We start from the raw sequence: 14,107 nt of genomic DNA on the forward strand, positions 1-14,107 counted from the left end.
AGAATACTTGCATAGCATGCATGAGATGCTGGATTCCCTCTCTAGCATCACACACGCACATGCACACACACAGGCTATTAGAATGATGGATGTGAGAAGGAGGAGGGCTGATGGAATGGTGGGATGTGGGAAGACAGGTCGGGCAGATGCTGATGAACGGATCAGCTAAGGGGGCCTGAGTGGTGGAGAGAGGTGACTTTCCTGAGTCCTCCTGCGTCTGTTTCCTTTAGGTGTGTCCCCAGCTGCAGCTGCTAAAGCGGCCAAATATGGTGAGTTTCCTCCATACTCTCCCTCCCCAACACAGGCTTTTACCCGCATCACCACCACCCACACCTGCCCAGCTCATGGTACCCCCAAAGGTCTTGTTTACAATGTCATCGCCACCACCACCCCTTCCTTGCGTCTCATCCTGACACCCCCCTGTCCTCTCCTCAGGTGCTGCTGGCCTTGGAGGTGTCCTTGGAGCCAGGCCATTCCCAGGTGGAGGTACGGCCCGCTCTGGTGTTGTTCTTGGCTCTGCCTGGCTCTAGGGACAAACAACAGGGTTCTGGACGCTGAATTCACATGAGGACCCGAGGCTGGAGATGGACAAGTCAGTCTAGGACAGGAGACAACTAGGGCCGACAGCTAAGGCAGAAGGCATATGAGACAGAGACAGGTCTAACTAAGAAAGTGACCTCCAGGCTGGAAAGATGGCTCAGTTAGTGAAACACTCACCAAGCAAGCATGGAGACATGAGTTCAATCCCCCAGCATGCATGTAAAATTTGCAGGCTGGGGAGATGGTGACTGGGGGATCACGGGGGCTTGCTAGCCCAGCTAGTTTTGCCAAATTGGTGAACAAAAGGTTTAGTGAAAGACCCTGCCTCAAAATGAAAGGTGGAGAGCAAACACACACACACACACGCACACACACACACGCATGCACGCATGCACGCATGCACGCACGCATGCACGCAACAAAGAATGTTGCTTCAGTAGGGGAAGACAATGGGAAGGAACTGGTCCCAGACATCAAGGCTAGGTGACAAGGCCAGAACATGGCCTGTCACTGTTCATCGCCAACCCCAAATTTCTCCTGCAGGAGTGGCAGCGAGACCTGGCTTTGGACTGTCTCCTATTTACCCAGGTATGCCCAAGTGTCTTGCCCTGTGGCCCTGTTCTGGCCACTGCCAGGCCCTTTCCTCTCCTCTGCTCTATTTGCTCAGAAGAGTTGAACTAGAGTCTATGGTAGACCCCAAATGGAGGCCAGACCCCAATCTAACCTAAGGACAGGGGACACGGCACCAGCTTTTCTAAAGCATCTTTCATGTCTCTTGGGGTCCCTGTGAGTCAAGCTTCCTCACCATACTTCTCCTTAGGTAACCTGAGGCTCAAAGACCACTAAACACCGTTCCAAGGTCACACAGTGAACAGAGATGGAGCCAAAGGCTCCTGCTACCCAAATCCAGGACTTGACCCTTCTTAGATCACGTGTCCTGCTCCCATCAGGGAGGGCATGGTGGGCTCCCAGAGGTGTGCCCACACTGACAGCTCTTCCTCTTACTTCACAGGTGGTGGTGCTGGGGGCCTGGGAGTTGGTGGTGAGTGTGCAGGAAAAAGATGTCTCATGCACTAGCCGTGTTGGTGGAAGGAATCTTAGCCCGGGCGTGGGGGGGAGTGCAGAGGGGAGTGAAGCAGAAGGATCAAAATTGAAGACTAGCCTGCACTACAGAGAGTTCCAGAAAACTTGATCAATGTAGCAAAACTCTGTCTCAAAGTTTTTCATGAATTCTTTTTAAAGGGCTGATGATGTAACTCAATAGTAGAGCACTTGCCTAGAATCCCCCAATGAGGGGCTGGGCTGTGGCTCAGTGGTAGAGCACCTGCCTAGAATCCCCCAGTGAGGGGCTGGGGTGTGGCTCAGTGGTAGAGCACCTGCCTAGAATCCCCCAGTGAGGGGCTGGGGTGGGCTCAGCAGTAGAGCACCTGCCTAGAGTATACACTGGGCCTAAGTTCCATCCCTAGTACTATAGAGCTTGGCTCTGGGGAGAAGGGTGTGGCTGGACCAGAGGTGGGTGCACTGACTGGCAGGGAGGTCTTGGGAGCCTACAAAAACAAGGCAGAGCTAGTACAAGGTGAGGATGCTGAGAGAGGTAGAGGAGCCCAGAATCCACCCCATTTCATCCTCTGCTACCAACTCCCCACAGGAAAACCCCCGAAACCCTATGGAGGAGCCCTTGGAGCCCTGGGATACCAAGGTAAGTGGAGACTCTGTCCCTAGGGAAGGAAGAGGCAAAGTCAGAGGTCAAGGTCTCGGTCTACCAGCCTGGGCTAGGGGACAGGCACCTCCAATGCAGATAATCAGATCTGGGAGCAAGTCACCTTCAGTGTGACTGGACTTTCTTGCCCATATCCCTTAGCTGTTGCCCACCCTCACCTGCACAGAGGAGCCTAGGACCTAAAAGCAACAGTGAGGACTTTCAGGATGGGCCATCTCCTTGGTGCCGCCAGGTGGCACTATCAGGCCACATCCAGCAGAAACTGCATTTAGGCTTTACACCACCAGCCTGTGGTACCTGCCTACTACAGGTTATCTATCTCCAGGTTTACTGAACAGGGCTTCCCAGCACTCAGGAGGCTGAGGCAGGAGGATTGTGAGTTAGAGGCCAGTGTGGACTCCATAAGGACACAATCTCAACAACCCCATCCCCATACAGAGAGAATGAGAGAGAGAGAGAGAGAGAGAGAGAGAGAGAGAGAGAGAGAGAGAGAGAGAAGAGTCGGTTGAGGACATAGTTCTGTTGATTAGAATGCTTGCCTAGCATGAGCTAGGTTTCATCCCCAGCACGTCATAAAACCAAGCAAGGCAGTGAATGCCTGTAATCTAAGGACTCAGAGAGGTCGAGACATGAGGATCAGGAGTTCACAGTCATCCTCAGTTATATACTGAATTCATGGCCAGCTTGAGCTACATGAGACAGTGTCTCAAAGAATGAGGGGTACAGGGAGGAAGAAAGGAAGGAAAGAAGGAAGGAGCAAAGGAAGAAAGGAAAGAAAGAAGGAAGGAAAGGCAGCTCCTTTTAGATTCTCTAAACCTGGAATGAAAGCAGACAGAAACAGGGCATGCTATGCCTCCTTCCAACCCAGGTGGGGGCTGCTTCGGGAAATCTTGTGGCCGGAAGAGGAAGTGATCTTCTGGAGACCCCTGACTCGCGACCTCATCAACGTTGGTGCTACTGCTTGGTGGAGAATGTAAACCTTCTATGACCACCCCCTACTCCATCCCCCAGACCCCACCTGGGAGGGGACAACAGGCCAGTGGCCTTGGAAACCCACAGGACAAGGAAATCAGACAGCAGCGGCCACGTACCCCCTAACCAGAAATTTGCCCCCTACATCAGAGGCCAGGGCAGGTGCCCCATCTCTTCCCACCCAGGAGCTCCCCCACACACAGTCTCCATCTCCAAGGGAAATTGGTGCTTCATGTTGGTGCTTCTTTTTCGTGGGGGGAGGGAGGAGGGAAGGGTATCCCAGGGGACCCTCCCTTCCCTAAACCCCTCTATTAAGATGGTGCACACATTTGTTGGGCAGTCCCACCTCCCCCTGCCCACCAGGAGCCATCCCTGGCTGCATCCCATTGGTACCCAAGTGCCGAGAGCCTTGACGCTGGATTTGATAATATAATCCCTCTCTCTTTGGATCCCTTGGCCCTGTCTCCCTCTGCCAGTAGCTATTTCCCACATCTGGGACACCTTGGAGTCAGAAGGCTCCCCATACTGGGAATAGCCCCCTTGTTCTTGTGGAATCCACCCGCCCACCCATTCAATCAATCCGTCCATCCGTCCATCCCAACTGCCTAGTACCACTAGCTGGCTGGGCACACCCACTATCAACCTGGTTCACCTGTCATGGCATCCTGTACCCTGTTTTTCCACCCCTGCCACACACCCCAAATGCTGGCCTGGGGTGCAAGGGGTTGGGCGGGCTGGGGCAGGACTATCCTCCCCACATGCAGTACTGTATCCCCCATCTCTTCCTGGAGCCTCTCTATTACAGAGCATGTCCCACCACCCCACCTCTTTGTGTTTCGCTGTGATAGATCAATAAATATTTTATTTTTTGTCCTGGATATTTGGGGATGATGTTTGATTGTTGGTGTGCTCTTTGGGTCTTATTTTTATGGTTAATTAGGGAAAAAATATTTTCTAATCTGAGGAGCTGTATCCTCGGGAGAAAATTCATTTTAATCGCTTTGATATAACTCTGGATAAAACACACATTTTTTTAAAAACAACAAAAACAAAATAAGAAAAGAGAATTAACTGCTTTAGAAAAGACTAATAAATGAAAACCTTTTTAAAGGAAATTGCCTTGGGTTTCTTTGGTTTTCTTCGTGTGTATGTGTTGGTGCGTGTGCAAGCACACACAGGGGTGCGTAGAAGCCAGAGGATGACCCTGAGTGTTACCCGCCAGGGGCTGTCTACTTGTCATTTGAGGCATAGTCTCTCCTTAGCCTGGGACTCACCAAGCAGACTAGCCTGGTTGGGCAGAGATCTCAGGGTTCTGCCTGTGTTTGACCCCCACCCACATCCCAAGAGTTCAAATTGTAAGCACTCACCACCAAGCCCTGCTTTTTTGCTCTGTACACGGATTCCAGGGAACGGACCAAGACCATCACGATGGCAGAGCAAGTATTCTGTCAAATGAGCCATCTCCTCCTCCACCTTTGTGTTTTATCACCTGCTTTCAACATCTGGCCCAATGGTAAATTGGCTCTAATGTGAAGAACATCCACTGCCCAGGATATATTGAGGAGGCTGTTGACCCAATTCAGCTGTTGTCACCTGGGGATATAGCTAAGCAGGTGAGCACCTGCCTAGAATCCCCCAGTGAGGGGCTGGGGTGTGGCTCAGTGGTAGAGCCCCTCCCTAGACTCCCCCAGTGAGGGGCCCTAGACTTGGCTCAGTGTCAGAGTGTCTGCTTGTAGTTCTCCAGTGAGGGGCTGGGACTGGGACTCGGAGGTGGAGACTCATCCCCAACACTGGGTTGGGGGAATCGGGGGATAGCTAACTTCAGAATTCTCAGAAGGCCCATTGAGCTTCATGGATACCTATAAGAGGGCTGCAGTGAAGGTGAGCCAGCTTTTCCAGGAAAGTGGCAAAGGAGATCCCTCCATCCATGCATCCTTCCATTACTTCAACCTGGAGAAAACAAAATCGTCTGCTGGCTTACCATCCTTTGCCCCCAGACTGGCAAGCCCCAGCCTAGAGGCCTAGGGTTCCCTGCCTTCGTTTCTCATGGCTTGTTTGCTAGCTTTTTTCATGGACCTAGGGGTTAAACCTTGAACATCATACATACTAGGCAATGCTCCACCACTGAGCTACATCCCCAGACCAGCTCATGCCTTTAAATACCACATTGGGGCCAGCAAAGTGGCTCGTCAGCTTAAGAAGCTTACTGTCAAGCCTGACAATGCTAGCTCAGATCCCTGAACCCATATGGTGGAGGGAGGGGACTAACTCTCACAAGTTGTCCTCTGACCTCCACATATGTGTGTTACTAAATGTATGCTGCACAAATAAGTGTGACAAGAAAATTAATACCAAGCCGGGCGGTGGTGGCGCACACCTGTAATCCCGGCACTCGGGAGGCAGAGGCAGGCGGATCTCTGTGAATTTGATGACAGCGTGGTCTACAAAGCAAGTTCCAGGACAGCCAGAGAAACCCTGTGTCAAAGAAAGAAAGAGAGAAAGAAAGAGACAAAAAAAGAGAGAAAGAAAGAAGAAAAGAGAGAGAGAGAGAGAAAGAAAGAAAGAAAGAAAGAAAGAAAGAAAGAAAGAAAATTAATACCATGTATCTTAATGATTAACTGCCAAGTTGTTGTGTTTAGCGTGAGCCCAGGACTTGCATACTCAAGGTCAGTTCTTTGTTTGTTGATTTGGGACAAGGTCTCCTTCCATAACCCAAGCTGGCCTCAAGCTCACAATTCTATTGTGCCTACTCCAGGGATTATAGTCATGTGTGACCATTCCTGGTTTCAAAGCCAGTGCTAACATCTCCATCAGAAGTCTCACAGACGTGACCTAGCCTTTGGCTATTTCCTCTAATTTGAAACATTCCCTCCTAGGAGAAGGAGGGAGTGTGGAGAGAATTCCTTCCCTCTGCAGGAGCTTTAAACATCTACTCCCTCCTCACAAAATCCCAATGACAAACCAAAGTGCAGTTTCACCCAGATTTACCCTGGGGAACCCATGAGTTGATAGGGCTTACTTACAGAGCATCGACAGGTTATCGACAGGAGTAGTGGGGGATCCCAAAGCAGCCATACTGGGACGTCTTCACCCAAAAATGAATGATGGCTTCCACATCACCACATAGACGGAGCCCCTGTCAATTAACTCCTCTCAGCCTGTACACCCTACCACTTCCAGAGCCCCCAAGGTCTTGGTAATTAGGGCAGAATTGGATACATGTTCTGGGAAGAGCTGCTGGAATGTCAGGTGAGGGTTCATAGGCTCCATAGTGACGGACGCCTGCAAGCAGGCAGAGCTGATCTCATGAAGATACTGGCTGTTTTTCTAGGAGAGGAAACTGTGACGGAGCACCTGCGGGCCATCTAGGAGTTCCAGTCACGTGGCTTTCATGAGCTGTCACCCAGGTCAGGGTTGGCTAATCAGTGGTACAGCTGCCGGAGTATCTATGTTTCTATAAGTGACCCCTGTGGGTCTTCTAGTTCAAGCCAGACTCGGGTGGAATCATTTCTTTAGTCTGTTAACAGCGCCCTGGCTCAGGAATGTGGAGGCCCAAATTACTCAGGGTCAGAGAATCTGAGCTTACTTTACCCAACAGGACTGCATGAGGGGATGATTTGACCACAGACATGGTTACCAAGTGTTTGGAAGGGTCTACTACACTTGGCTGTGCGGTGCGCTTTGATCTAGCAAGGGGGAAGTCTTTTGCCCTGCCCCTTGGCATTGTTATAAAAAGTACTTTTGAATAAACAGAAGGGGCCATTGGATATTGACCCAGGTACTCCCGAAGCTGCCCTGTGTTTCTGTCTGTCTCCTCTCTTCTATCTTTTTTTTTTTTTTTTTTTTTTTTTTTTTTTTTTTTTTTTGCCAGAGCTGAGGACCGAACCCAGGGCCTTGCGCTTGTTAGGCAAGCGCTCTACCACTGAGCTAAATCCCCAACCCCTCTCTTCTATCTTTCTATATACAAGTTTCTTATTCCTCTCTCCTCCTCACAAGAACTTTTTAAAAGGTGGGAGCTGGCCTCCCACACAAGAGGAAAAGGATATTTGTGCAGGTCTATCAAGAAGAAAACATGCAACACAATTATCACCCCAACAGGGACAGGCCTACAGGACCAAAGATGTGATGGCTGTATGGTCCTATATGGTCCCTGTTATGGGTGGGGACAGGACAGGTAACTAAGCCAACAGACAGTAAAGCATCCATGGGGGCAATCACAGTAGCTTTCCCTGTATGGGGGTGCACCTCCTTGCAACAGTTGCCTGCACCCTGAAATGGGTGATAAGACTGATTTGTCTAAAAGTGTAATATTTTTAGAAGGGCTCCAAGGGTACATCTTCCTCTATATGATATGGCTGAGATGCCTCCTTGGTGACCGGGTCTGCCATGTGGTAATGTATATGACATCAGTAAATCACCGTGTGTTATTTGAGTTCAACGATGAACTGGTTCTGAAAGTGGGGCCTGCTCCCCAACTTGATGCCCAAGCATGTTTATGTCGAGTATCCTCCAAGACACCACACACCCTCCCCACCAATTCTGTGACAGGAAGGGACGAGAACAGCAAAACCAGCCAAGGGTAAAAGTATCCTGTGCTTGAGAACAGCTGGAAGGAGACCCGTTTCCAACAGGGGTCCCTAGTGCTCACCCCATAATATCAAAGTCCCTGCATTGGGAGAGAGAAGCTGGACGCTCAGCCGTGGGAAGCCCAGCTGTGGGATGAAGGGTCAGTGGAGATTCGCTCCCGTTCACTGCTTCGACTTCACCTGATGGTCCCTGCTGGATGATGTGACTCGGGGTGTGATGATTTTTCTCTCTAGCTGTTATTTGTTCTTTCCCTTGGAAGTGTCGTGGTACCCAGAGGGTGCTCTGCTCTGCCCAGGACTCCCTTTACTGGCAACTCCAGCTAACTGCCCCCCCCCCATGGCTTTCTGAGTTGATTCCTGCTGGGTGTTTTGAGTACTCGGATTGTTTTGCTGTTTATCTGTTACTTGGTATTTATTCTTTTACTTTGGCTTCCTATGTACTTAATAAACTCATTCAAAACTGAAAACATGGCTAGCTGAGGTCCCTCTCCAGATGATAGCGCAGATTAACACAGGCATGCCCTCAGAACAGCTGATGAACGACAGGATACATGGCAGTCTCCGGCGGAAGCGCATATGGGATGGGGTGGTAGGCATCCATAGTGTGGCCATTGCTGTGGGAGATGAGACACGAGACTGAGTCTCGGCTGTTTTCCCAGACAGAACTCACCCATATAAGGGAAGAATTACAACGGGAAAGAGGCAGGTGGGTGTCATCCTCTGCATTAGCCTCGGGTTTGGCAAGAAATGTGAGGAAAAGGGGAGAGTGAGATGGAGGTGTTGTCTTGCCATTTCTTACAGCTGACAAGATTCAAAGGAAAGAGAATCAGTTCGGTCTGTGCTGAGGAGCTCTTATCAGGATCTTAAAAACTTGGAACCCATGGGAGGAATCAGTGGGGATTAAGAGAGAGCAAGTTAGAAGTGATAGAAGATACCCATCAGGCCTGACCTTTAGCACACAAGAAGGGAAAATCCTTAATTCAGTGTGCAAATGGAGGTGTTGATAACGGCCAGTACGGGAACAGTGATAACTAAGAAGTGTTCTGTGTGATAGTGACACAGTGTAGAGTCACCAGGAAAAGGAGTTCCTAATGAGAATGGACCTAGAACAGGTTGGCCTGCAGGCATGTGTGGAAAGACCCAGCCCACTGTGGGCAGCAACATCCCCTAGGCTGGGGATCCCACACTGTAAAAATACAGAGAGAGAGCTGAGCACTAACAAGTGGTGCCTTCATTTCTCTCTGCTCTTAACTGTGGATGTGGTATGACCGGCTGCTTCCAGTCCCTGCTGCCTTGACTTCCCCACGGTGACAGGCTATAACTGGTGGGCTAATATAAAGTTTCTATTTGTCCCATTTTATCACCACAACAGAAAAGAAGTGAAAATACCCGTATCTGAACTATTTCATTTTTAAGGGGTAATTTAACTCTGTGTGTGGTTGCAGGGAGGGAAGGAGGGAGAGAGGAAGGGAGGAAGGGAGGGAGGAAGGGAGGAAGGGAGGGAGGAAGGGAGGGAGGGAGAGAAGAAGGGAGAGAGGGAGGGATGGAAGGAGGGAGGGAAGGAGGGAGGGAGGGAGGGAGGGAGAGAGGGAGGGAGGGAGGGAAGGAGGGAAGGAGGGAGGGAGGGAGGGGAGAGAGAGGGAGGGAGGGAAGGAGGGAGGGAGGGAGGGAGGGAGGGAGGGAGGGAAGGAGGGAAGGAGGGAGGGAGGGAGCCCAGAATTGTCTTTGGTCACTCTTCAGTTTTATTCACTGAAGCAGGGTCTCTCAATCAAGCACAAAGATCTCCAATATGGCCAGTCTTCCTAGCCAGTGTGCTCTGACATGATGGCCCCTAGGGTAAAGGCACTTGCCACCAAGCCTGGTAACTTGGTGAGTTCTGTCCCTGGACCCACAATGTGGAAGGAGAATGGAGCCCCACAAGTTGTCCTCTGACCATAGTACACGTGCCATGTCATGTGTGCACACATGCACCACACAACTAAAGAAATGTAATGAAATGTTTAAAGAAGGAAAATAGTACTCCCGAGTGTTGTGCTTCCGATGTAAAATGCCTCCCTTAGGCTCACACGTTTGAACAATTGGCCTACAGCTGGGGGGGGGGCATCCAGAAGGCTGTAGACCTTTTTAAAGGGGGGGGGATGTTGCTGGAGGAATTTGGTCACTCTTGGGGGCGGGGCAGATTTTATAGCCTGGCCCCACTTCCTGGCCACTTCCTGTTTCCTGGTCCACCAAAGTTGTGCAGGGAGTCTCAGGGATGCAGCTTTGTGCCTCACCACCCTTGTCAGGGTGGGCTTTTGAGGGAGGTCTCTGCAACCACCACGACCAGCAGAGTAATGATCTGTGGAAGGCAAGAAGGCTCATGTGTTTGGACACCTGATCCCAGCTGGTAGCATAGTTTGGGGTGGTTATGGGATCTCTGAGAACTAGGGTCTAGCTGGTAGTCATATGATGGCCTTAGGGGCCTGCTTCCTGCTTCATATTTACTTTCTGTCCATTGTCATCACGTGACCAGCTTCCTTACATTCCAGCCACCATAAATGAAGTCACTACAGCCTCCATGCCTCTGCCATCATGATGAACCGTGAGCCAAAAGAAATCCTTCCCTGCTTATATTGCTCCTGACAGGCATTCCGTCATGGGGATGGAAAACTAATACTCCTAGCATCCCCAAGGCCCCGAGTTTCATCTCTAACATGGCCGGCACAGGAAGAAGAAGAGCATCGGAGAAGAGCACTGTTGTAAGGAAGAAGGAAAAGTGTAGGCCAACAAATGGGGAAAATCTAGATAAAATAAGTGCACTTCTACAAACACACAGCCTACTAAGAACTATAGATGATCTGAACAGATCAATGGTGAGTAATTGTTGAGTTAAACTCAAAGATTCCAACAAAGAACAGCCCAGGAGCAGATGGCTTCAGTGGTAAACTCTGCCAAACATGTGAAGACTTAACACATACACTCCTAAGGCTCTTCCAGCAAAGTAAAAAGAAAGAAGGTGAAAAATCTCCAAACCCAAAGCTGGCGTGGCCCTAATACCCAAACCAGACAAGGACACAAGGAAAGGTGGACAGTGGCTGGACACAGGTGACCCACACCTGTAATCCTGACATTGTGGAGGAAGAGGCAGGGGGATCAGAAGCTCGAGAGCATCCTCCGTTATGGAACAGGTCTGAGTCCAGCCTGAGCTACCTGAGACCCTGTCTCAATAAAATCAAACAGGGCCAGTGAGAGGCTTCGGTGAGTCCTGGGTTTCGAGCCCAGGGACCTGAGTTCAATCCCTAGGATCCATGTAAAGGTGGAAGGTCAGAACTGACATTAAGGTTGTCGTCCTACCTACACATGAAGGCTGTAGCACAGCTACCCACTGAAATGCACCAGGCATACATAGACACAATAATAAATAAATATTTCATTATAAAACAATAGTTTTTTTTTTAATTACACAAAAAGTGCACCTTTTGTTTACTGCTAGGACATGATTTGTTGTTGCTCATAGGTGTATTTCTGTGTGTCTGTATGTATGGGTATGTGCACGCAGGTGCCCATGGAGACCAGAAGAGGATGTCAGATCCCCTGAGGCTAGAGTTATAAAGGCTGTTGACACCCAAATTTGTAGTGGATAGCCATCCCAACATTGGCCTGGAAGTTCCAACCCCCATTGAGGCTTCGGTAATGATCACGCCCACAAGGCGGGGCAGAGGAGGGAGCGGAAGACCGAGGATCAAGAGGAGGTCTCTCTCTTGGTGCCGAAACCTGGGACACTGGAGGTAGACCGAGCAGAGTTCTCCAGAGAACACCGCCGGACTGCGCTATACCTTTGCCAGACCCTGCAACCTACCCCTTCATTTGTAAGTTACCCCACAAAATAAACCTCCCTTTTAACTACGTGGAGTGGCCTTAATAATTTCACCAATACAAATTGGGTGCTGGGAACCAAATTCCAGTTCTCTGTAAGAGCAGCAAGTGGCCTTAGCCACTAAGCTATCTCTGCTGACTCTAGGATCTAATACCATATCCTACAGGAAAGTAACACACAAACCAAAAGCCTGTGTGTGTGTGTGTGTGTGTGTGTGTGTGTGTGTGTGTGCGTGTGTGAATCTGTGTGTGCATGTGCATCTGTGTGTGTGCATCTGTGTGTGTCTGTTTGTGTGCATCTCGGTGTGTCTGTTTGTGTGCATCTCTGTGTGTGTGCATCTGTGTGTGTCTGTTTGTGTGCACATGCACCTGCACAGAGGTCAGAGGTTGATGTCAGATGTCTTCCTCAATTACTTCCCACTTTTAAAATTTTATTTATTTATTTGTTTATTTTTGAGTCAGGGCCTTCATGGAACCTGGAGTTCGCCAATTTAGCTAAACTGGCTGGCCAGCAAGCCCCAGGTATGCCTAGCTTTTTTTTTTTTTTTTTAATGTGAGTTTTGGGGATCCGATTCTGGTCCTGTCACTTACACAACATTCATCTTACTGACTGAGCCATCTCTGCATCAGCTCCTGTCAAAGGTGGCTGTACAGCCTCTTAGACCCTCGTGCCTCCTCAGGACACTTCACTAGAACACAGGGCCGCCCCCTGCCTCTGTCTGGCATTCTAAAATTTTCCACATCTATGCAGAGTGTTCCAACTTTCCAGTGCTGGATCAAACAGCCTGATATCTTTGGTCACTTGATTCGGCCAAAACCCTTCAGCTGTCCCCTACCCCCACCCCTCGGGCCTTGGCTAGCTCGGGGCTGGCTCTGAGCACACTGGGACAGCTTGGGAGAGGTTGCCCCTGTCCCAGCTCCTGCATATGAACACCCTGCATAGTTTGCCAGGGTTGGACCTTGAGATGGGTGTCGGGCCTTTCGCCCTCCCAAACCTGTGCTCACTGTAGGCCTCAGGAGAGGACGTGTCAAGCAGAGGAGGGCAGAAACACAGCTCTACCCTGTCACCAGCAGCAGGCTTGAGACATCCTTTTCAGAGACCTGCAGTCAGACAAAGCCGAGATCCGTGGCTTCAGTGCACGTGGACTTTCAGTGCAAGCCAGTACGGAGCGCCATTGGAATTTAACAAGATCAAAATAGAGGGCCAATGAGGCGACTATGTGGGTAAAAGAGCATGCCACCAAGACGGACAGCCTGAGTTGGAGCCCCAGGACTCTCCATAGTAGGAGCTGTCCTCTGACCTCCACATGCACACTACGGCATGTGCACACCCAAACGTGCATGCTAGGGGACCCACACACACCTACCAGAAGGAAAAAAAGAACGGAGAGGAGATATTTGACATCAGGGTCTGGCGAGAAATGGGCAAAAGTGCCCACTTGATGCCAAACCTGACAACCTGAGTGCGATCCCCAGGACCCAACTCCTGAAAGCTGTCCTCTGATCTCCACCAGTGTGATACACACACACACACACACACACACACACACACACACACACACACAAATGTAACAATTAATTTAAGATTTAAAATTTCAAATACAAAAAAAAAAAAACCCTTAAACTAGGAAGGTGTACAGGAAAAGAATAAAGCACACTTAAGAGCATGGTCATTGGCTTCAAAGAGTCACAGTTAATTAAAAGAGAGTTTTAACCCACTTTAAGCATGTGCTGGCTAGATTTATGTCAACTTGACACAGACTAGAATCATCTGAGAGGAAGGAATCCCAATTGAGAAAATGCCTCCATAAGATTGAGCTGTAGGTGGGTGGTGCCACCCCTGGCCTGGTGGTCCTGGGTCCTATATAAGGCAGGTTGAGCAAGCCATGGGGAGCAAGCCAGTAAGCAGCATCCCTCCACGGCCTCTGCATCAGCTCCTGCCTCCAGGTTCCTGCCCTGCTGGGGTTCCTGCCCTGACTTCCTCCAATAATAAATAGTGACATGGAAGCGTAAGCCAAATAAACCCTTTCTTCCTAATTCGCTTTTGGTCATGGTGTTTCATCACAGCAATGATGACCCTAACCAAAACAAGGGGTTCCTCAAGGGGTGGTGGCAATTATCTTAGCAGTAGGACTATGTAGCACTTGGGTATCTCTCACTACATATCAAAGAGTTGCTAAGAAAATGTCTTTGGCTTCTCTCTTTTTAGTTTCTTGGGAAGCAGTTTCCTATAGCCCAGGATGGCCTCACACTTGTTACATAGCTGAGGTTGTCCTCGAACCCTTGATTCTCTAACTCCCAAATGTTGGGATTATAGGAATGTGCCATCAGCCAGACTGTTTGTTGTTTTGTTTCTTTTGGTTTTAAGATGGGATGTCTCTATGTAGCCCTGGGCTATCCTGGAACTCCCTATGTAGACTAGGCTGGCCTCCAA

The 14,107-nt window shown here is 49.8% G+C and overlaps 1 protein-coding gene across 3 annotated transcripts in view; it reads left to right on the forward strand.

The window, feature by feature from the left end:
* Eln (elastin) overlaps positions 1 to 3,246 on the forward strand; it is a 43,649-nt gene extending 40,403 nt beyond the window's left edge. For all 3 annotated transcript variants that reach the window (XM_036172495.1, XM_036172497.1, XM_036172496.1), the window contains 6 exons: positions 231 to 269; positions 436 to 486; positions 1,084 to 1,128; positions 1,553 to 1,582; positions 2,189 to 2,239; positions 3,129 to 3,246. In XM_036172495.1, coding sequence (XP_036028388.1) covers positions 231 to 269; positions 436 to 486; positions 1,084 to 1,128; positions 1,553 to 1,582; positions 2,189 to 2,239; positions 3,129 to 3,172 — 260 coding nt within the window. In that variant the 3' untranslated portion in view covers positions 3,173 to 3,246. The remainder of the gene's footprint in view (positions 1 to 230; positions 270 to 435; positions 487 to 1,083; positions 1,129 to 1,552; positions 1,583 to 2,188; positions 2,240 to 3,128) is intronic.
* The last annotated feature ends 10,861 nt before the right edge of the window (positions 3,247 to 14,107 follow it).

Source organism: Onychomys torridus, chromosome 22, assembly GCF_903995425.1.
Source record: "Onychomys torridus chromosome 22, mOncTor1.1, whole genome shotgun sequence".
Taxonomy (NCBI): Eukaryota; Metazoa; Chordata; class Mammalia; order Rodentia; family Cricetidae; genus Onychomys; species Onychomys torridus.